Source organism: Lytechinus variegatus, chromosome 6 (genome assembly GCF_018143015.1).
Source record: "Lytechinus variegatus isolate NC3 chromosome 6, Lvar_3.0, whole genome shotgun sequence".
Taxonomy (NCBI): domain Eukaryota; kingdom Metazoa; phylum Echinodermata; class Echinoidea; order Temnopleuroida; family Toxopneustidae; genus Lytechinus; species Lytechinus variegatus.
In genome coordinates this window covers 26,000,570-26,022,566 of record NC_054745.1, presented here as the reverse complement: position 1 = coordinate 26,022,566, position 21,997 = coordinate 26,000,570, and the positions used below count along the sequence as shown (strand labels likewise).

The window sequence follows — 21,997 nt, the reverse complement described above, 5'->3', positions numbered from 1 at the left end:
ACATAGGCAAGAGCAAGAAAATCAATATCTGACAAATCAAAATAATAAATTCCATGTACATGTTGATTACTCTAAGGTATTCATAAATTTCTCAGAAAATTGACTTACAGTTGACAAGCTTTTCGTCTTCCTGTATGGTGAAAAGTCGTCTCCATTTATCAGATGCAGCCTTGAAACGTTTACTCTCTTCATCTATGAATTTAACAAATCAGATGCCGATTGTTAGGAAGAAAATCATTTGAAAAGAGATCAGAAATAAAAATAAGCATCCCACATGATTTATGTCTCGCGACATCCAAATTTTTTAAAACAAAAATAGAAATTACATACATGGAAGATAAAAAATGAAATGAAAAAAAATGCTAGGAAATGTAGGAATACTAATGAAAAATGTCAATTCCTCAAGCCTAGTTGTCAGAGTTAAAGCTGAAACCTTACATACGAGTAATAATTGCTAAGAATTGTTCTTATACTACATGTACCTTCTTTTGTTTCTGTTGGTGAGGACGTTTCAACATTGGCCACTAAACTCTCAATCTTGCATTTTACAAACTCAGTCACATCATCATCAGCTTCAAAGTTATCTGTTGAACATTATTATAAACAGTGTGAATATATAATTCAATTCATTCAATTCATTTATTTGACATCCTTTAAAACATACAAACATATGTACAAGTATACAACAACAAAGGAGTAAAAGAATTTAAATCACAGTATAAGCAATAAAAGATGGTAGAAATATAAAAGAAATTGAAATAGAATGTAGCCAATGTAGGAAGTCAGAAAGGCTATTGACCTGTCAAAGCCGACTCCCTTGATAACTACATTATGGTACGATTAAAAACACAAATAGAATAGTTAAGTATAAACAATTTAGAAAATAATTATGAATTAAAAATGAATTATGAATAAATTGGAATGTAAAATGGATCAATTTATCCAATGAAACATGTTTTTAGATTATATTCTTCACATCATATTAACTTAAGGACTCAAGCATCCAATCCTAAGGTCATTTGATATAGCGCCCTTTTCTTTTCGGTTACAACCACAACTATGGATGGCCAGAAAGTCAACATCTATTATGCATGTTTGTTCAAAGTATTTTCTAACTATGATGTACATGGTTTCTGGAAAATTCACAGTGCTTCTCTTTGTTTACAAAGGACATTGTGCATATTTCCTGTGGAAACAAATTATGACACTGATGGATTTCCATTGAGTTACGAATGATTAGATCAATCGTAATTCTTTGTAAGACAGGTCCCTGGGGGGGTTCATGAACCAAATAGTTAATGATTTTCACTAATTTTGCTCTCAACCAATCAGATGCAAGGATGTCAGTAGCTTGCAACAGTTATCAAATAAAAGATCACTGACTATTTGTTCATTAAATGCATCCATGACCTTCCTGTCTTCTACAGGTCATTTCCTTTTCTCTTTTAATCACCACTCATAATACGATATAAACTGAAAAACTCACTGCAGTTTGTACAAACAGGACACATGTTAAAGGGCAAGTTCAACCCAATAAAAATTTGGTTTTGATAAAATGAGAAAAAAATATCATACAAGAATTTAATGCTCAAAATTTCCTCAAAATCTTCTGTAAAATAAGAAAGCTATAACATTTTTCACAAAACTTACTTGGATGCATGTATGTATGCAAAACACAGCGAAAGTCTAGAGTATGTACATGTATAAAATGTATTTCCTTTTATATTTCATTGTTTGAAAATTTGCAGATTTGCTAATAAGGTGACTCTTCACCTGATCATAATTAATTACAATGATGGCAAATTGGCAATTCTATATAAAGTTCAGAGAGGAAACAAATTTTGTTTCTCATTATATAATTTAGGAGAAAATGTAAATATTTCACTTTCTACAATTAAAAAAATCTAAAGAAATACCGAGTGGAGGTCATCAAATGCTCATAAATCTGTTTTGTGAAAATTAGTAAAAATTTCAGAATATTTCACATCAATTGTCGACAATTTTTCAGAGTTGTGTTTCTTGACTTTTTTTTCATCCAATTTTGTTTTGTTGGAGTGTATTTGCCCTTTAGGATTGCTAGACTTTATGTAAGTGGTAAATTATGAACAAGTAGATATGCTCATGTTAATACTATAAATCGTTTTAATTCCATACCTGCGTACCACATGAATGCCATTTATGGTTACAATCTAAAATTGAGTTCAAAAAGAATTATGATCATCCACTGAAATGATCATAACTTTTTTATTTAATCAATATTTATCAAACGAAAAATTCCATTGATCTGTTTCTTGGATTTTTAATGTTTTATAACTGTAAACTAGTTTCACAGAACTGGTTCATTCCCCCTTTTTCAATCCTTCTTTACTTTTTCCTTAAAGGGGAATGAAACCTTTGGAACAAGTAGGATTGTGTCAAAACATAAAAATCAAAGTTCTAAGAACAAAGAAAGTTTGAGAAAAATCGGACAAATAACGAGAAAGTTCTGAGCATTTGAATATTGCAATCACTAAAGCCATGGAGATTCTCCCATCGGCAATGCGACAAGGATGTGTGATGTCACTTGTGAAAAACTTTCCCTTTGATGGACTACTGTATAATATACTACCAAAATGTCTTTTTTGCTTTTTCTTATGGTGATACAAACTCTTTATCCATGATGTATACTTTAAAAATCTGTATTACATGCCCTCCTATAGAAAGAACGCATAATCTACTGATAGATGTGATAAAAGAGGCAGTTTAAGTGAAATATATACTAAAGTAATGGGGAGAGTTGTTCACAAGTGACATCACACATCTTTGTCACATTGCCAATGTGAGGATCTCCATAGCATTAGTGATCACAATATTCAAATGCTCATAATTCTATCATCATTTGTCCGATATTTATCAAACTTTTGTACATCTATTTCTTTGATTTTTCTGTTTTCACACAGGCTATCTTGTTCTACAGGTTTCATTCTCCTTTAGGTATTAATCTTACCAAGAGTAACCATGAGATTCTGTTCAATCCATTCCCAGTGCTTAATGATATCTTTCTTGTGAAGAGCTGTTGCAATGGCTGTAGGAAGAAAACAAATTCTCAATCAATTCCACAATCAATGTCATTAGCATAGCAACTCAGGTAATATTTCAATTTAGCATGATTATCCACTTCATTGATACACCTACATGTACATCATTCCTCTGTAATCATATTTATTCAATATTATCACCCGTATTAGACAACTGTGCTGGTCATTTACAAAACCGTATTGCCCTACATTTTCTGAATATTGCCAAGGGATAGGTAAATTGTTTGTATTTCACTCGGTCTCTGAGCGCGTATTGACTTTGCATGCAGAGACGACGCAAAATAGACCTTTGTATTTACCCTGGTCTCACATACGAGCCTTTGAGGATTTGTATGAAGAGATACGCTTCATAATGGTCCACACACCAACAATCTATGTCATGATAAAATCAAAGCTGGACCTGGGCGCTTGCAAACCCGGCATAATGGTAAAGTGCAGAGCCAACACCCTAATATTAACATGACACAATAGAACTCTATTCTTAAAAAAAATATCACCATAATCGACTTTTGCTCCAGATATCTGATTTGGATGATAATAAAAATATTGACTGGCTCTTTTGGGGAACATCAAATATAGCCCTTAAAAGACCCAAATTGCCCTTGTCTAACTATGGACATGGGCCAATATGATTCTTTTGCTGGCAATATATTTCATGTTTCCCTCAAGGCTAGTCAATATGATATAAATATTTATGCCACACTAATCCTTATCTTCACCATCACTATCAACATTACCACAACCACCCATTCAATCACCTGATCACACCATTACCAACAGCACCAACATTAAAACCATACTCCTTCCAAATTGAACTCAATCAAACACTAAACATCACCAACATCAAATTCATCCTCATCATAATCATCATCACTGTCATCCTCAATATCATCATCTCTAGCATCATTATCATCACTGTCATTGTAATCATCATCTTCACAATCATCATCACTACCATCATTATCACCAACACAATCATGGTCATCATTAGTGTCACCATCATCTTCATCATCATCATCATGACTGTAAATATCGTCATCATCATCATCACCATCATCACTGTCACTTTCAACATCATCATAATAATCATCATCACCATCATCATCATCATCACTGGCGCCATTATCATCATCCCCATCATAACCAGCATCATCCTCGGTATCATCATCATCCTCATCATCATCATAATCACCATCACCACCACCATTATCATCATCATCATCATCATAATCATCATCATCACCATCATAATCATTACCACCACCACCACCATCACCATCGAAATCATCTCGTTTTCTTCAACATCATCACCGACACTACCAACGGCATCATCACCAGCATCATCGTTACCATCACCATTTGCAACCATCCTCACCACCATCCTCACAACATCTTCTCATTGTTCCCTCCACAAATACAAATACATAAAGTCACAGAGCCCTTTCTTTATCTGCCCCTGTACTCTGGAATTCTCTTCCATTAAATATAAGAACTGCACCATCCTTTCCCATCTTTAAATCGATGCTCAAAACTCACTTATTTTCAAAATATTCTTTTTATAATGTTTAATATATTATGTTGTTAAATATTATTTCATTAGTGATATAACCATCTATATGTATTGACTTAATTTGTTCTAATTTGTATCATTAAGTATTACATGTAAGTATTTTCAGATCAGATTTAATGCATGAGTAATTAAATATATTTTTCAAAGCGCATAGAGAGTCTTTTGACTATTCTGCGCTATATAAATTTCAAACATTATTATTATTATCACCATAAGCATCACCAGTATCACCAAAATCATTACCTTTATTGTTATCATCATCAGTAGCATTATGATACATGTACAGGTGTACATCAATCTACATGTACTTACTATGGTAAAGCTCTGATTGAGGAGTCTGATGAAGGATACGGTAGGGTGCAGACTTGTTGTCAAGGACCGAGTCCAGAGTTCCGATAACAAGAGATGTCAACCCGCCCCCTCCATGCCCCTTCCGCCTCTGAAGGGCAAAATATGGGTTCGCTCGCTCTGTGATCCTGTAATAAAAATGAAAATATGGTCTTTCTTGGTTATGTATTATGTACAGCATCCCTGGTGGGTGTTTCATAAAACTCTTCATAAAGTTACAAACGACTGGAATGGGTTTTTAGGTGATAAGTCGACCAAATCAGGATGTCTTATTCCGCACAAGAAACGGTCACCAGTTGTGCGTAAAATCAATCGTTCTGCTTTATGAAACACCCACTTGGTTTCTAGAGTTCTGGTTGGGTGTTTCATAATTCTTCAATATTCCACATAAAGTTCATAATTTACGAGTGACTTTGCAACCAAAAGGTGATCCTTCTTGGCGCTAAATGATGACACCAGATTTCAATCAGTGTTTAGTTCCTAAGAAAGGGTCATCAGCTGTTTGTAAAGTCAGTCGCAACTTACAAACACCTTAATGAAACACCTACATGTACCTGGGGGGTGTTTCCATCATAAAGTTGTTCATAAGTTAAGAGTAACTTTAAGAACAACTGGTTATCCTTTCTTGCGGTAAATGATCTTCACCATTAAATTTCCATTGGTAATTATTTGGCGATTAAAAAAGATTCACCAGTTGTTCCTAAAACTGCTCTTAACTTAAAAACAGCTTTATGAAACACCCAAAGGCTTGTACTGCTGGTTTTTTTCAAGGCACGTAGAATTTTCCCTTTTTTTATTTTCCGTCGCTTAGAAATTATTTTCAAAGTAGTGTTATCGTCAACAATAATAATCTACGTGCATGTTTTTTAAGGTTTTGCATTTATTGGTGCCCTTATTTTATGGAATAATCAAAAGAACTACGCATAGAATTAATTTAGATTTATAGAACTACCAACAAGCTGAATTAAGGTTGTGAATTTTATTAGCGCCACCATCAGAGACCTGGAAGAGACGTGCTAGGCCGAGGTAAGCAGTGTCCCGTTTCAATTTATTCATATTTATAACTAACTGGAAAAGTCCCGATGAGTAGCTACATGTATACCAGGTTTCTGCAAACATATTACTTTTGTTATGATAAAGTGATGTTTGCCAACTCCTTGAAAATCAACATCCAAATCAAATTTCAACACCATATGGTGGTCTGACCTTAAGTCGTACGTTACCTAATTATGTGCACGGTTGAATATCTTGAACAGAAAAAGCCACCCAAAATTACGTAATATGGCAATTTCGTTGAAGGTAGGGTCTCAATTTTTAAAAATATTGGCAAAACATTGGTAAATTTTGTAACCTTTTGGGTCCACTCTGAGAAAATCTGAACTTATCTACAGCTACAAGCTTCAAGACATTGTCAGTTTGCAAGCAGAGGTCTCCAAAACGATAGTGCGCAAACTAAGGACACACTTTTTATGGCACATTTTCAGCTGAGCGTGCACTAGTCGATGGTCATGGAATTTTGAGATCACGATACCAATGAAATCCGTGACCTACTTCACAATTATGTCAAGTGAGTATTACCTTGGGATCATACCTTAATTCTGTTTGGTATTTATGATTTTGATTAATTTCGTGTGAACTGTGAGAAATGTTTGATTGATCTTTATACCTTTATACCGCATCTAATGGAAAAATACAGTTGTTCCTGCAGTCAAGTTTTATAATTGGAAATCAACTTCATGATAATTTTTAAAATGTGCGCAAATTATGGTCGACCCTAGTCTTGAGGACTCCATGATGATGTCTTTTTTAAAAAAATTGACAGATACTTCTTCATCATGGAGTCCTCAAGACTAGTGAGTCTAGACTCTAGGTCGACCTAGTCTTGAGGACGCAATGATGATGATTTTTTTAGATATGTCTTACATTTCTTCATCATTGACGTCTTGACACTCTCTCCATAATGCCTTCAGCGAACGACCAAAACAAAGATGGATTTCCCCCCAAAATCCATCTTTTTAAACCGAAATGATTAGAATTTTGTTAATTTTATTAATTCTTACACCTTCCTACGCCTAATGCGTAGGAAGGTTTTAAATATTACTTTAAAAAAATGTAAAAAAATGAAGATTTCTTACCCAACTGATGCCGCGTAGACCTCTCGTTCCACATGTAAACAACGGAAATACAATAGCGTCGACCCTTGAACCGCTTATGTATGACGTACTTCCGGAAAGCAATGCCGTCTTAACGAACAATTTAGAGATAAAAAATCTTATTTAACAAATCTTAAAATTATTTTGTGATCATAAATAATTTATATATATTGATATGAATTATTTATGATCACGAAATAAATTTTAATATTTGTTAAATAAGATTTTTTATCTCTAAATTGTTCGTTAAGACGGCATTGCTTTCCGGAAGTACGTCATACATAAGCGGTTCAAGGGTCGACGCTATTGTATTTCCGTTGTTTACATGTGGAACGAGAGGTCTACGCGGCATCAGTTAGGTAAGAAATCTTCATTTTTTTACATTTTTTTAAAGTAATATTTAAAACCTTCCTACGCATTAGGCGTAGCACAAAGAAGAATTGTACAGGAAACCCGCGCATGCGCAGTACGATCGTTCGATCGCCAGCGTAGTGTGCGTGATGTCATGTTTCATTCACAAATCTTGAGCTGTGATCTCATTGGGTGTTTTGGCTCTCATTTGCATATTTTCCCATAATACAAAACCTATGTAGTGCGAGAAGATTCTCTGCGAACCACCGATCAACCTCATACTAAACACGACATATTTCCTTCAAGATTTCGAGTTGAAAATCTAATTTTCTTCGTACGGTGTAGCTACATTACCTCGGAAAATCTGATGATATTTTGCGGACTTCTCGTCATTTGGTAAGTCATATTTTTGAAGATATTTACCGTCGAGAAGTGAAAATCGCATGACTGTGTTCGTTGTTTACTGTGTATCAATGTGTGCAAAGTATATGTGAGCGACATGTGTATGTACAGAGCGACATAGTGAAAACTGTCTCCACCGATGTTGAGTTTGTGGACTGCTTTGCGGTGGTGTTAGTGCTAGTCCGCATTTGGTGTATATAAAGCGTGGGAGCGGTGAGTTGTAATCGGGCTTCGCTCGGGTGTTCGTGAACGGCCGTGGAATGTGTGTGTGTGGCGCTCGGCCATGCGGCCTTGGGGCGTGAATGTAATATGAGTGGCAGCTGCAGCTGTTGTTTTGTATGCCTCTGAAATCGAAGCTCTCTCTCGAATGTAGTGTTTATGTTTTAGGAATATAAGTTTGGGCATTTTATTTGTTGGAACTTTTATACTGATGTGATACTGATCTAACTTCTAAACTGGACACTGATTTTAGTTTTTTTTCGGTAAGGCCAGGGAAAATCAATGGAATTGACATTTAACATCAACAATTACAGACCCTATAGAAATAGTGGAAATTAAATTGAAAAAATAATGCAATTTACAATCACTGAAGTGTGGAAGTGTACCAAATTGATATGGATGGAGATTGGTTTTGATTTTGTTACCTTCAGTATTTTTTTACAAAAATCATAAATATCTTCCTGCTCTGTTCTTTTTCTTATCTATTTTTTTAAATCTTTGAATGACCAATTATGTCATTAGCAATAAATCAAACTCAAAAGTTCAAACTATGGTCTATTTTCATTGTATAATCTACAGCATAAATCCGAAGATGACTGACTGACACTGGTTGAAACACTGTTGTTCACAAGACCCAAAGGACAAAGGTTGAGAGCTACAAGTTCATATCACATTCTACTCAAGAAGGTGAAGGATTTGGGGATCACTAAAACAAGACCGTCGGATATAGAAACAATTTTATTTTATGAGATAATCTTTCAACTTTATTTTTACTTACTATTGTAGAAGAGAATTTTTTTTTAAAAATTATGAATATGATGCTGAGAAGAGTAAAACCATTTTCTGTCAACAATGATGCACTGTAAAAATACTATTATGTATAGTCATAATATTCTTGTGATTTATTTGTAATTAATATGTTGTTTCACTGTTGTAAATAATTCAAACAACGTTGTTTAATATGTGAATTGAATATTAGTTTAAACATTTTAAACAAGTGTTTAAGAACTTTATAAACAACAAAGTTTAAACTCTAATATTTAATTATCAATAAATAAAGCATGGTTGTTTCAGATTTTAAACACTTGTTTTAAATGTTTTAGTATACAGCATTGTTTAAATTATTTGAACATATTATGCATTAAATTTGCCTTTACTAAGAGTTTCCAGTTCAGTATGAATTATAAAAAACATGGAATTCTTGAAGGACATTCACTTTCACGGAATACATGCAAAACACTGTTATAACTAAAAACTATCATGGTAAGTAAAATGAAGATCATCATAATAAATTAAAGCCAAACTGTAAAGTGTAAGCCAACCCCTATATCATGATTTCTTTAATAAAGATTTAACAATTTGCAACTGCAACAACTATATTATTTTATGTCATTATAATACCCCAGTCACATTTCCCCTACCGCGGCCTTACGGCAAGTCGAAAACAGCAGTTTAGAAATATTTTTTTTATCTGTTTATACATGGTTTGAATAAAAATGAATAAAACGGCAACAGCTGTTTTCAACTCACCGTACAACCGGCGTAGAGCAAATGTGAATACTACACTAATTAAGCCCGTGCATCAAAATTTGTAGAACATCTTTTAATGGAAAACTGGAAAAGATCGATATGAAGTCCAACAAAGTTACTTAAAGCCAGATTTTATTCACATATTGATCAATAAATTTACCACATACTTTCTACATCTTTTGATATTGTGATTTAATTTTCCGAATGCGTGTTTTGGTTCTGTCAACCATTGTTTTTCACGTCTTTGACAGACTTGTACCTCGGTCATATTTTTGCCGCACGTCGAGTCGAAAACAACATTATTATTCATTTTTATACATGTACAAACCACAAATGTAGCTGGTACAAAAACAATATTAAACCGACTGTTTTCGACTCGCCATACGGCCGCCGTAGAGCAAATGTGACCGATATATAAGGACCATAGCCCCTTGGTCCCGTCCGTGAAATCCTAACATTAATTGTTCTGAGGCTTCCAAATAATTAATGGACATCTGCATTCATTAGACGGGGTCCCAAACCTCTCCGTATAAATTGAATATTTTTGATTTTCGGATAAATTATAACTTTCATAAGTAATAGCTGTCTGTTAAAGTTTATAATTCGTATCCAATTATTTCATTTTCAACATGAATTATCAGTATTTTCATTTGTATCAGGGGAGGATCCAGGATTTTTTTTAAAGGAGGGGGCACGCTTACCCGTGGAAAATTTTACAAGCAAAAAAAAGTAAAAATTCAACCCAAAATAATTGAGAGGATTTTAGTCTTCATTTTCTGGGGGGGGGGCACGCTTCTGTTTCAACAACATTTTACATTACAAATTTTACTTGTGCCTCTCAATGGTGGAGGGGGGCGCACGGGCCGGCTGTGACCCCGCCCCGGATCCGCCAGTGATTTTTATTGTTTGTTCACCCATGATCTCGAAGGTTTTCAAAATGCTTACATTTACCTCACGATTTTTTAAAGACGATTCTAAATGTTAGGAAGTAGTTCGAAAGGCCTAATTCTTTTTTAATATACCACACTCATGGAGTTACTGTTGCTATATACTCTGCAGTCTGCATCAGCGTGTAATGCACGAGAGAGAAAGGGGGGGGGGGGATGGTCGCAAAGAGCGATCGAGCATTAGACGAAGGGGTTATGAAGAGGGGATGTTGAGAATTGAGATCAGTGTTGGGAGGGGGGGGATATTCGAAGCGAATGTTGTCACTGCTGATTACGACGATGGTTGATTAATCTTTACATCTTAATTTGGACGATTTGGGAATTTTGACAAACAAAAAAATGGAAAAGGGTTTCAACCAAAATTAAGGGGATTTCGGTTTTCTTGTATCATGGGTGGGGAGAGGTGAGTGATTCAGTAAATTTCCATAGAAGTGCAGTTTTAAAGTTACAGAAGAGGATTTCACCCAATGACGGGAATTCGGGAAACACCATTTTCAAGCAATACAATTCGATCACGTGCCATCGGCTTTAGGGCCGAGTGTTCTCGTTCACATTCCAAATATCATTTCATAAATAAGCACTCTTACAAATTAGGCCGATGTCGTTGTGATGACTATTTTTTAAGTGTTATTCAGATATAAAATATATAAAGACAATTGAAATTGAACAATTAATCGAGACGATATTCAAATAAAAATAGTATCAACTCGTGTAGATCTCTAGGGATGAAACAGACAAACCAATTAAATGTAACTTTCGATTAATTGTTCAATTCCATCAGAAATATTCTTCATGAAGTCTTTTCAGACTGTTGAATGTGAACTTCTATTGGAATTTATTGAATCACGTACCCCTCCCGATCCAGGTAGATTTCCCAATCACCATACATAACATACGGTCACATACCCATGTATTAATGATCGACGACATCTTCATAAATATATTCACAATTATTCCATGAAATGTCACCATTGCCGTGGCTATGACAAGCCTGAAAGCTTTGACATAAAACAGTTTTTGCACTTTGATATAGAGGTCAGATATTCTTGTCATCTAATATAAACATTCCATTGTGCAACATGTTTCAAAATGGGTAAGAAAATTACATTACCATCGGTATCCAGATAATGAGTCCATGATTAGACCAGGATCATCGGAGTCTACCCCTTTCTTCTTTTTTTTTTTTGGGGGGGGAATTTCTTTTTTTTTCAGCACATCGAAGTGAGGAAAAAACAATACCAAAACCCTATATTGGTATTAAATGATAATCACGTTTAGGACTGAGGGAATTGGGGGAGAGGGTATGGGGAGGGAGAGTATTTCATTTTCCAATAAAGTGCAAAAGTACAATATTTTCATGAACACGAACAAAATAAACAAAATGTTAAATGCACAATGTTCATATTGCATTGTTCAATAGAACAATACTAGCTTTAACAATGTTAAAACATTTCAGTTATCATTGTTATTACATGTGTTTCATCAATGTCAATATATTGACAATAGAAATGATTTTTTAATATAGAAAATGTATTTTATATGACTATTGTGAATTTGAAATAATCCCATTTTAGATCGTACATGTATATTAAAACACCTTTCTGAAAACAATCACTTTGAAATCTCCTGTAAAATAAATTTTAGATTTTCTGTTAAAATTGATTTCTAAGATCATGTCTAAAAATTCATGGAATACTCTAGCTCGAGTAGAAGTGCATAATACAAAGATAAATGAATAAACTCAAACTCTTATAATGATATTGTCCACCAAAAAAAAATGTCAAATAGTTAATGAAAAATAATTGAATTATAAACAAACAATCGAGTCAAAGGGAATATGAAAATTATAACACAGAATACAATCACGTCACATTCGTTCTCACTCTCGTAGTTGCAGGATGGGGGGGGGGGTCAGGCGTCCGGACACTATATTTTTGAAGCATTCTTTTTTGTCTTTGCATTACACTAAAAGTATGAATTCAATGGTTGTAATCATCTAGTTCTCGATAGTATTTCCTAATATCTTGAAGTAAAAATTGATGAAACTTTGCTTGTATTATTTCTCCAAATGACTTTCTAAAATTGATCGTCCGGACACACAACCTGTCCAGACATACAACTGGGTAGATTCAGCTCATGCTAGTCTAGACGCACTCCCACACTCCAGACAATATGTCACAAGTACATGAACTCTCGTTTGCACACAGAAAATATAAATTATATGCTCCAACAGTTAAAATGTACTGCCTTTCAAGGTTCAAATATACATGTACACTCTTTTTGAACATCTAATTATTCTATTAAAAAAACAAAGTTAATTTATATGACATTAATATACATGTATGAAGTCTGCGCCGAGCATCTAATCATAAGGCAGTCTACCAGGAAATTCACTTATCGCTGGGGCAACGCAGAATTCAGTACAGACAAGTATACATGTACATTATAGATACGCTGTGCACTGTACTCAACGCAAATACAATTTATGCAAGCGGCCTTCAGCATTGCGTAACCCGATGAAAACCACATGTTTATCTTTAGACTTCGGACACTGCCTGCCGAAGTGCCGATATCATCCGAAAATGCGCCCGAAATCTACACGCTGGCATCTTTACCCGACAGAGTGTTGTGCTCCGTGAGTGAGCAGATCGCGTGGTGTAAAGATTCTCACACACAGCGCTGGGCGAGGAAGGGAAGAGGGTCGCGCGATCAGCCAATCAGCGTGCAGGGATTCCGTCTACTGTGTGTCTATGGGGAAAGTTCTATGTGCGTAGGAAGGAGTAAGAATTAATAAAATTAACAAAATTCTAATCATTTCGGTTTAAAAAGATGGATTTTGGGGGGAAATCCATCTTTGTTTTGGTCGTTCGCTGAAGGCATTATGGAGAGAGTGTCAAGACGTCAATGATGAAGAAATGTAAGACATATCTAAAAAAATCATCATCATTGCGTCCTCAAGACTAAGGTCGACCCATCAATTGATTCTGAAATCATCTGTTTTGTTTTGTTTTTTTTAATACAATTCTGCTCATTTCTTTGAGATTTTTACTTACCCTTAGCTTCATAATATAAGGAACAATATCACATTGAACTTAATGTGGAATATTGAAGAAATACAAGTTTAATGTTTGGTTCAAGTTCAGGTGCGCAAACACCCCCCCCCCCCCCTCCCCCCACACACACACGCGCGCGCGCACATCGCACATACACGCCACGCAAAAGATTATATCAATAGAACACAACACAAAAACATATGCATGGGACACACCTTACGTTTAATCTGCCTTTTCGGCTTCACTTTTCCCGGTGTAATGAGCGAGCAAAGCAGTAAATTAAGAGTTTATTTTACTCACCAAAGAGCATTGGCAATGAGAACCTCCTCCGGACGTACCCACATTGCGGTGATGGCTCACAAATGTTCTGGTCCAAAACAAATGACAGGCTAACTTCACAGAGACTTCGTAAACATTAACGCACTTCTTCCTAATCCGTGACGTCATCATCTCGGGACGGGCGATAGATAATATCCGCGTTGTATATATATACCACTGATCTGAGATCAGTGATATATACATGTAGGCCTACATCTTCGGAAGATATACTTGAAGCATATGACTTGAAGTTTGTTTCTGATCTATAGAGATGTATTAGTATATATATCTATGGTCTGTTCAAATCACATTATTTTCAGCCCGGGGTATGGATTGTCATTGTAAGCAAATGAAAAATGCTTGAAAATATGACAAACCGACAATCATCTTAGACTTTTAGGCTGGAGAGCCCTTTGAAGATTACAGCAGATGATGATGATGATCATTATGAATAATATATTTTTCGATTTGTCATATTTTCAAGCATTTTTTATTTTCTTTCAATGGCAGTCCATACCCCAGGCTGTTCATCCATTCTGCTAATAATATATCATGATGAGTTGAATGGATGAATATATACAAATAATATAAAGTATCAAAAGAAAGTCAAGGGAAGTGGGAGTTCGAACACTTAATTGCTATATAATATATAATACCCTATACACGTTTGGCTAATCTTTAAAAAAAAAATTGGAAAAAAAGTACCCTATATATGTTTGACCCTGCAAATTGACCAGTCTTGAAACTATCCTTTTTAAAAAAATCGGTGTTCAAGTTTTTTTTATACCCAACGTTTTTTGGGTCACGCATGTTTACAGCAATATATTTGACTGCTACCCATTCAACACCAACACCTTATTCATCTCGCACTCAAATTCAACCTGGCTTATTTCATATCATCACACACCATCCCAGACCCAAACTACATTCATCATTAACACCTAAACCTTATTCATCTCACACTAAAATGTCTACTCTTATCATCCCACACACACTCACCCAGGCCCAAACTACATTCAACACCTACACCTTATTCATCTCACACTCAAATTCAACCTGGCTTATTTCATATCATCACACACCATCCCAGACCCAAACTACATTCATCATCAACACCTAAACCTTATTCATCTCACACTAAAATGTCTACTCTTATCATCCCACACACACTCACCCAGGCCCAAACTACATTCAACACCTACACCTTATTCATCTCACACTCAAATGTCTACTCTTATCATCCCACACACTCACCCAGGCCCAAACTACATTCAACACCTACACCTTATTCATCTCACACTCTAATGCAACCTAGCTTATTTCATTATCACACCCACCCACTCTGACCCAAACTACATTCAACACCTACACCTTATTCATCTCACACTCTAATGCAACCTAGCTTATTTCATTATCACACCCACCCACTCTGACCCAAACTACATTCAACACCTAAACCTTATTCATCTCACGCTAAAATTTCTACTTGTCTAGACTTACATCATCCCACCCTCACTCACCCTGACCTAAACACATTCAACATTTAAACCTTATTCATCTCACACTCAAATGCCTTCTCTCATTATCATCCCACACACACACACCCAGGCCCAAACTACATTCAACATCTAAACCTTATTCATCTCACACTCAAATGCCTTCTCTCATTATCATCCCACACACACACACCCAGGCCCAAACTACATTCAACACCTACACCTTATTCATCTCACACTCAAATGCCTTCTCTCACTATCATCCCACACACACTCACCCAGGCCCAAACTACATTCAACACCTACACCTTATTCATCTCACACTCAAATGCCTTCTCTCACTATCATCCCACACACACTCACCCAGGCCCAAACTACATTCAACACCTACACCTTATTCATCTCACACTCTAATGCAACCTAGCTTATTTCATAATCACACCCACCCACTCTGACCCAAACTACATTCAACACCTAAACCTTATTCATCTCACGCTAAAATTTCTTCTCTCTTATAAACCCACACCCACTCACTCTGACCCAAACTACATTCAACACCTAAACCTTATTCATCTCACGCTAAAATTTCTACTTGTCTAGACTTACATCATCCCACCCTCACTCACCCTGACCTAAACACATTCAACATTTAAACCTTATTCATGTCACACTCAAATGCCTTCTCTCATTATCATCCCACACACACTCACCCAGGCCCAAACTACATTCAACATCTACACCTTATTCATCTCACACTCAAATGCCTTCTCTCATTATCATCCCACACACACTCACCCAGGCCCAAACTACATTCAACACCTACACCTTATTCATCTCACACTCTAATGCAACCTAGCTCATTTCATATCATCCCACACACACTCACCCAGGCCCAAACTACATTCAACATTTAAACCTTATTCATCTCACACTCTAATGCAACTTCTCTCATTATCATCCCACACACACTCACCCAGGCCCAAACTACATTCAACACCTACACCTTATTCATCTCACACTCTAATGCAACCTAGCTCATTTCATATCATCCCACACACACTCACCCAGGCCCAAACTACATTCAACACCTACACCTTATTCATCTCACACTCTAATGCAACCTAGCTCATTTCATATCATCCCACACACACTCACCCAGGCCCAAACTACATTCAACACCTACACCTTATTCATCTCACACTCTAATGCAACCTAGCTCATTTCATATCATCCCACACACACTCACCCAGGCCCAAACTACATTCAACACCAACACCTTGTTCATTTCACGCTCAAATGCCTCCTTACTTTACGAATTCAGTAATTGGATATAGATAGCTACCTCAAAGGATTCTATCATTTTCAGCCCATCCTAATTGTAAAAGGGTTTTAGATAAACACAAAAATACAGCGATATTCTTGAAAGAAGTTTCAAATGTACCATGTTACAAAACTATGGACTATGTAGACATTTTATTTTACCACATGCACTTTGAAAAAGATATGCAATTAAAGATAAATTCCATTTTTGGCAACGATCTCAAAATGACTTTTTACAGAATCTAATATAATGACCACCCAAGTGTCTGTTTGTATGAATAAAAAATATGTGCCAAAGGATTCCGGAAGAAATTGTGTAATTGCTGAGAAATAAGCAAAATAAGCGCGGATTCGGTCACTTCCGTCGGGTCTTTATTCCAGCAATAATAATTCACTGTCCCACATGTGCCTATCTGTGTTGGTGATCTTCAGTGTGAACATTTTTCAGCGTAGATTTCAAGATTTCACAAAGTTCAGTTTATGTAACTGTACCAGATCTAGATCATCGATGATATACTGACAATTAAGCCTGGTTTTACAGACTTTCTCATGAAATCAGTGTTTACTGCAACTACTGGCATTTCTCTTTAAAGGTGTGCTTTTACAAAGGGCGCTTAAGCCAAGGGAACAGGATAATATGAACAATTTGTAAAATCCATGGTTTTGTTCAATGGTACATTTGAATCATCATGATAATATGGGCCATAATGTAAACAAATTTCGATATTTCAGATTTCCATCATGGTTTTAGCCAAAAGTTAGACCATTGATGAACTTAAACTAGACTTCAGAATACAAGCTTATGCAAAGTAAATTCAAATATATAACAAAACAAAAAAAAAGTGCAAATCAGGCAGATCGATGTATATGTTTCTATATTTCATATCATTCATTAAAGCTGTTAACACTCTCAAACTATGCAAATATATCACCTAACCTCAATACATGGTGACAGTACATATGCCTTCATACGGAATTCATAAAAATAAAGAAATAAACATCGTCGTGTCGGTGCAAGAACGCCCCAAGCAAATTATATATGCGCACCCCATGGGTGCAGAAACACCATTACGCCGAATGCCCTGTTTATGCGTGCTGCTAAGGGCTTTTTCCGCACATGCGATGCACAAAAGCGTGGTGTTACGCAAGGGCATTCTTGCATCGAAAAAATGACTTAAATACTTAATATTTCAAATTATTTGTTGCAGAACAAATTCTTTAAATCTAGCATCATGAAATAAGGGTGCGAATTGTACACGTAAAGTGGGCATGCATGTTTTTCTCCACAAGAAATGGTTTGGTCCTCAACTTCTCGGCGGCTTGCATTTAGACGCACAGGTGATCCATGAAACATCTCAGGAAGGATTTTAAACTGACAAATTTGCTCTGATGAGCCAATCAGATGCACGGATTTCAGTAGCTTATAACAAACACTCAGTAAACATTACTGACTTTTTCTTTCATGAAATGCTCCCAAAATAACAACACAGGAACATGAAATGGAAATAAGAGGAGAATAAGTAAAGCAAGGCCCACACTTAAACATTTCATAATAGAATTCCATTGTCAAATTAAGGGCCCCAATCAATTCTAACTCTGGAAATCCATCAGGGTCATAATTTTTTCTGCAGGAAATTTGAAAAATCTCCTTTGTAAACAAACGGGAACATACCAAATTGTCTAGAAATCAATGAATTTGTGGATATACATTCATATCTAGAATTTTTTTGAGCAAACATGCATTTTTTGTTGACTTTGCTGGCTTTCCATCGTTGCGATTGATCGGATCAACCGCAAATCCTTCAGGGAAAAAATTAATAATTTATTTTCCGGGGCTATTTTTGAGCTCACTAGCCCAAATATCCTAATTTGTGTTAAAGTTTACATTGGACCCTATATGAATTTCAGGGGCTCCATTTTAGTTTTCCAGGGCTCTTTAGGGCATTTCGGGGGCAAAATCGCCCCGAGCCCCCGTGTATTTTTTTTCCCTGAACTCCTTGCAAGACGGGCCCCTGGGTGTATTGCAATATAAGTTAAATTTTTTCCCTGAAGGATTTGCGGTTGATCCAATCAATCGTAACTATGGAAAGCCAGCAAAGTCAACAAAAAATGCATGTTTGCTCAAAAAAATTCTAGATATGAATGTAGGACGACATTGCTACAATCAAATGTGACTCCCCATCTCATCCAAAAAGACCCCCAACCACCCCACCCCAAATGACCGCCACACCACCCCACCCCAAACACACCCTACCCGATCCCACCTCATTCTTAGCACTTACGAAGCTGACAAAATTATTCTTTACTTCGACATCTCAGGCCTCGTGTTTCTCAAATAAAGACAAGCAAATCAAATTATGGCATTTAACTTTAAAACTAAATGCATACAAAAAAATATGATCTTTCTGAATGAAAATACATACAACTTTAAACAAATGGGGGAAATAACTGAACATAGTATATAAATACATAGGAGTTAAAACCATTTCTATTATTCAATATTGCACAAAAGCAAAAGAAATAAATAAAAGCAATACTACCTCTCCTCCTTGAAGGTGAAGAGTAAATAATAATAGTTCCTGTTAGCTCTTGTATAGCAAATATCACATTATAATTTAACACATTTTTGCACTTCAATAGGACTTGGAATATTATATTAGCGCGGCAGCCTTTTAAATATGGAGGGAACTGACCAATGATTGGTGTGGTCTCTCATTGCCAGTTTGTAATATATGTCTATTTTTTTACATTTTGGAATAACCATCCAAAATACAGAAAATGAATTAGCCTAAAATTTAATTAATATACAGAAACTAAAATGTTTTTGAGCGGAAAGTACTTGTTTTATTTCTTGGTAACATAGTGTGGTAAATAAAGAGGCTTTAATATGAGGAAATTATAATTTGTAAACAATTTTTTGACATTACTCCTATGCGTTTAAGATCGCATGCTCAATCTGCAATGAAATCCAAAGATTAAATATGACGTATTAAAGATGTTATATATCCAAGATCATTAATGTTATGACAATATGAAGACTTCAACAAATGGGATTGTGTTTAAAATGGGTTGAAGATTGCACTCGATCAAACATGTACAGTTGTGCCCAAAAGTTAGTAAACCGAACCCCACCACAAAATGCGCTCCTTCATGCCGGGTGTTGAATGTAGGCAACAACCAGTGTTTCCACTCTTCCAGAAATTCGGGAAATTTCAGGAAATTTTGACTTTTTCCAGGAGAGGTTCGGGAAATGAAAATATTCCAGGAAATTTCGGGAGATCCGAAAATTACAATTAAACAACAATTAAACGTAGAATCTATCAATATTCAGGTTCAATTAAAATAACTTTTTACATCCATGCATACGTAGCTCAAAATTTTCCGCCCGCGCTCGCATTTTGTAATTTATTCCTATTAGTAAAGAGGGCGTCAACAAAAAACTGCCAAATTCCTTGATTTTGGCCACCTACCCCAAATTTAGGCTCGCTGTATTAATGCTCGATTTTTGTTTAAAATCAAACTTGAAAATTCCAGGATATATCTGTGAATTTCAGGAAATCTGGGATTCATTTTCGGGAAATTTATTTCGGAGCTGTGGAAACACTGACAACAATGCTACAATGTTCGGCGAACCAAGAGACACAAACTTTTATCTGCAGACTTCTTAATTAAACATCTGAAACATAAAAGACATTGGTGGATTTACATATAGTTGAGAATGATGGGATCAATCGTAACTCTTTGTAAGACGGGGCCCTGAATTATTTGCTGACTATTTTGTGTTCATCAAAACTATAACACTGAAAATTGCATCAAAAGAATGTAAAATAAGAAAGTTACAACATTTCAAACTTTGGCAGTATTTTGCAAAACAGTTCAACTTATCCTAACTTTCTTATTTCAGATCCAATTTACATGAATGAATCAGCATTCTGCTTGCTCATTTTTTTTCTCTCTTTTCATTTAAATCAACTTTTTTTCAGGTTGACTTCCCCTGATGCCATGTTCAAACAATACACTACAGGTCATGTGTTCATGCAAGTGGATTACATGTATAAGAATCAACTCTCGAATAAAATAGATTATTTAAAAATATATTGCTCATTATGATTACATATCGTTGAGCAATTTTTTTTTCTTTTGTCAAATATCAGCTTGGTAGAGTGAGAAGCTTGGAAAATCTTTACCCATCAACAGCATGTACCAACCATGACAAGGTAACAAAAATATCTAGCCAAAATGCATTAAATTAATTTGGAAAGTACTCAATTATTAGTATCATTGTTCGCAGTATTCTACTATCGATAATCTACATTTGTTCCAATTATGGGTATTTCCATTAGCTACATGTATATGATGAATAGGGGTGGACCGACCTGTACCCTGTCTACAAGGTCATGTGCCTGTAATGATGTTTGTATCAAACGCCTACCGACTGAAAACAAAGACTAGTCGCAAAAAGCCGGATGGATGCGAGCGATGTGAGCCCAGTCACAGGGCCTTTAGGAACCATATTATTTGTGCGCAATGAAAGGCCCCCCAAAACCACTGTATCAAATCTAGCTGTATCCACCAGTGAGATCAACACAGTAGCACAGTAGCACAGTAGAAGCATGTATCTTCTACGGAATCGGTATTTGTTTGCTCGACTCACAATACATGCAGCGGAACATATAGGCCCATTTTCTGAGGTACAGTCTAATTTAAACCTTTATCGAACTCTGTGTTCAAATTAGGGTAAGCCAGAAGTGTCAAAATTTCATTTACAATGTTTGTTTCTCATGTATTCTCTGTTCGACCATCATGCTTTAATGATGAAGAAAAGTGTCTTATTTATTATTCCTAGACAGTCGCGACTAAATTGAGCACCAAAGGTGCTGACGAGATTTGTACTGCTACTTATTTTTTATGCATTTGGCTTTCCATAGTTTAACTACAACTTAAAATTTGAAATCAAACCAGAATTTGAAATCAAACCAGAGTTCAGAATCATAATAATATAATAATAATAACGGCTGTATTTATATAGCGCTTTTTGCCTGAGGATACTAAGTACTTGCTATTATTACCCTGGCTTTAGCTCGAGCTTCTATCACCAGCGCTCAGTGCATGCAAGGAATCAATCCTGCCAGGTACCATTTTCACCTCACCTGGGTCGAGTGCAGCAGTGTGGATAAATTTCCTGCTGACGGAAAACATGCCATGGCTAGGAT

At 35.7% G+C, this 21,997-nt stretch overlaps 1 protein-coding gene and 1 long non-coding RNA gene across 3 annotated transcripts in view; one reads left to right on the top strand and one right to left on the bottom strand.

Moving 5' to 3' along the window:
* The window catches only part of LOC121417270 (TBC1 domain family member 9B-like), a 46,663-nt gene extending 32,580 nt beyond the window's left edge, over nt 1-14,083 (bottom strand). Inside the window, exons 1-5 of one of the 2 annotated variants that reach the window (XM_041610913.1) lie at nt 13,951-14,083; nt 4,960-5,123; nt 2,987-3,064; nt 483-584; nt 109-192 (exon numbers count right to left, since the gene is read on the bottom strand). In XM_041610913.1, coding sequence (XP_041466847.1) covers nt 109-192; nt 483-584; nt 2,987-3,064; nt 4,960-5,123; nt 13,951-13,994 — 472 coding nt within the window. In that variant the 5' untranslated portion in view covers nt 13,995-14,083. The remainder of the gene's footprint in view (nt 1-108; nt 193-482; nt 585-2,986; nt 3,065-4,959; nt 5,124-13,950) is intronic. The other variant, XM_041610912.1, reaches the window with a different exon arrangement.
* LOC121417271 lies at nt 7,652-8,913 on the top strand. Its single transcript, XR_005970335.1, has 2 exons — nt 7,652-7,895; nt 8,700-8,913. It is a non-coding gene; the product is annotated as an uncharacterized LOC121417271 (long non-coding RNA).
* Nucleotides 14,084-21,997: the final 7,914 nt, after the last annotated feature.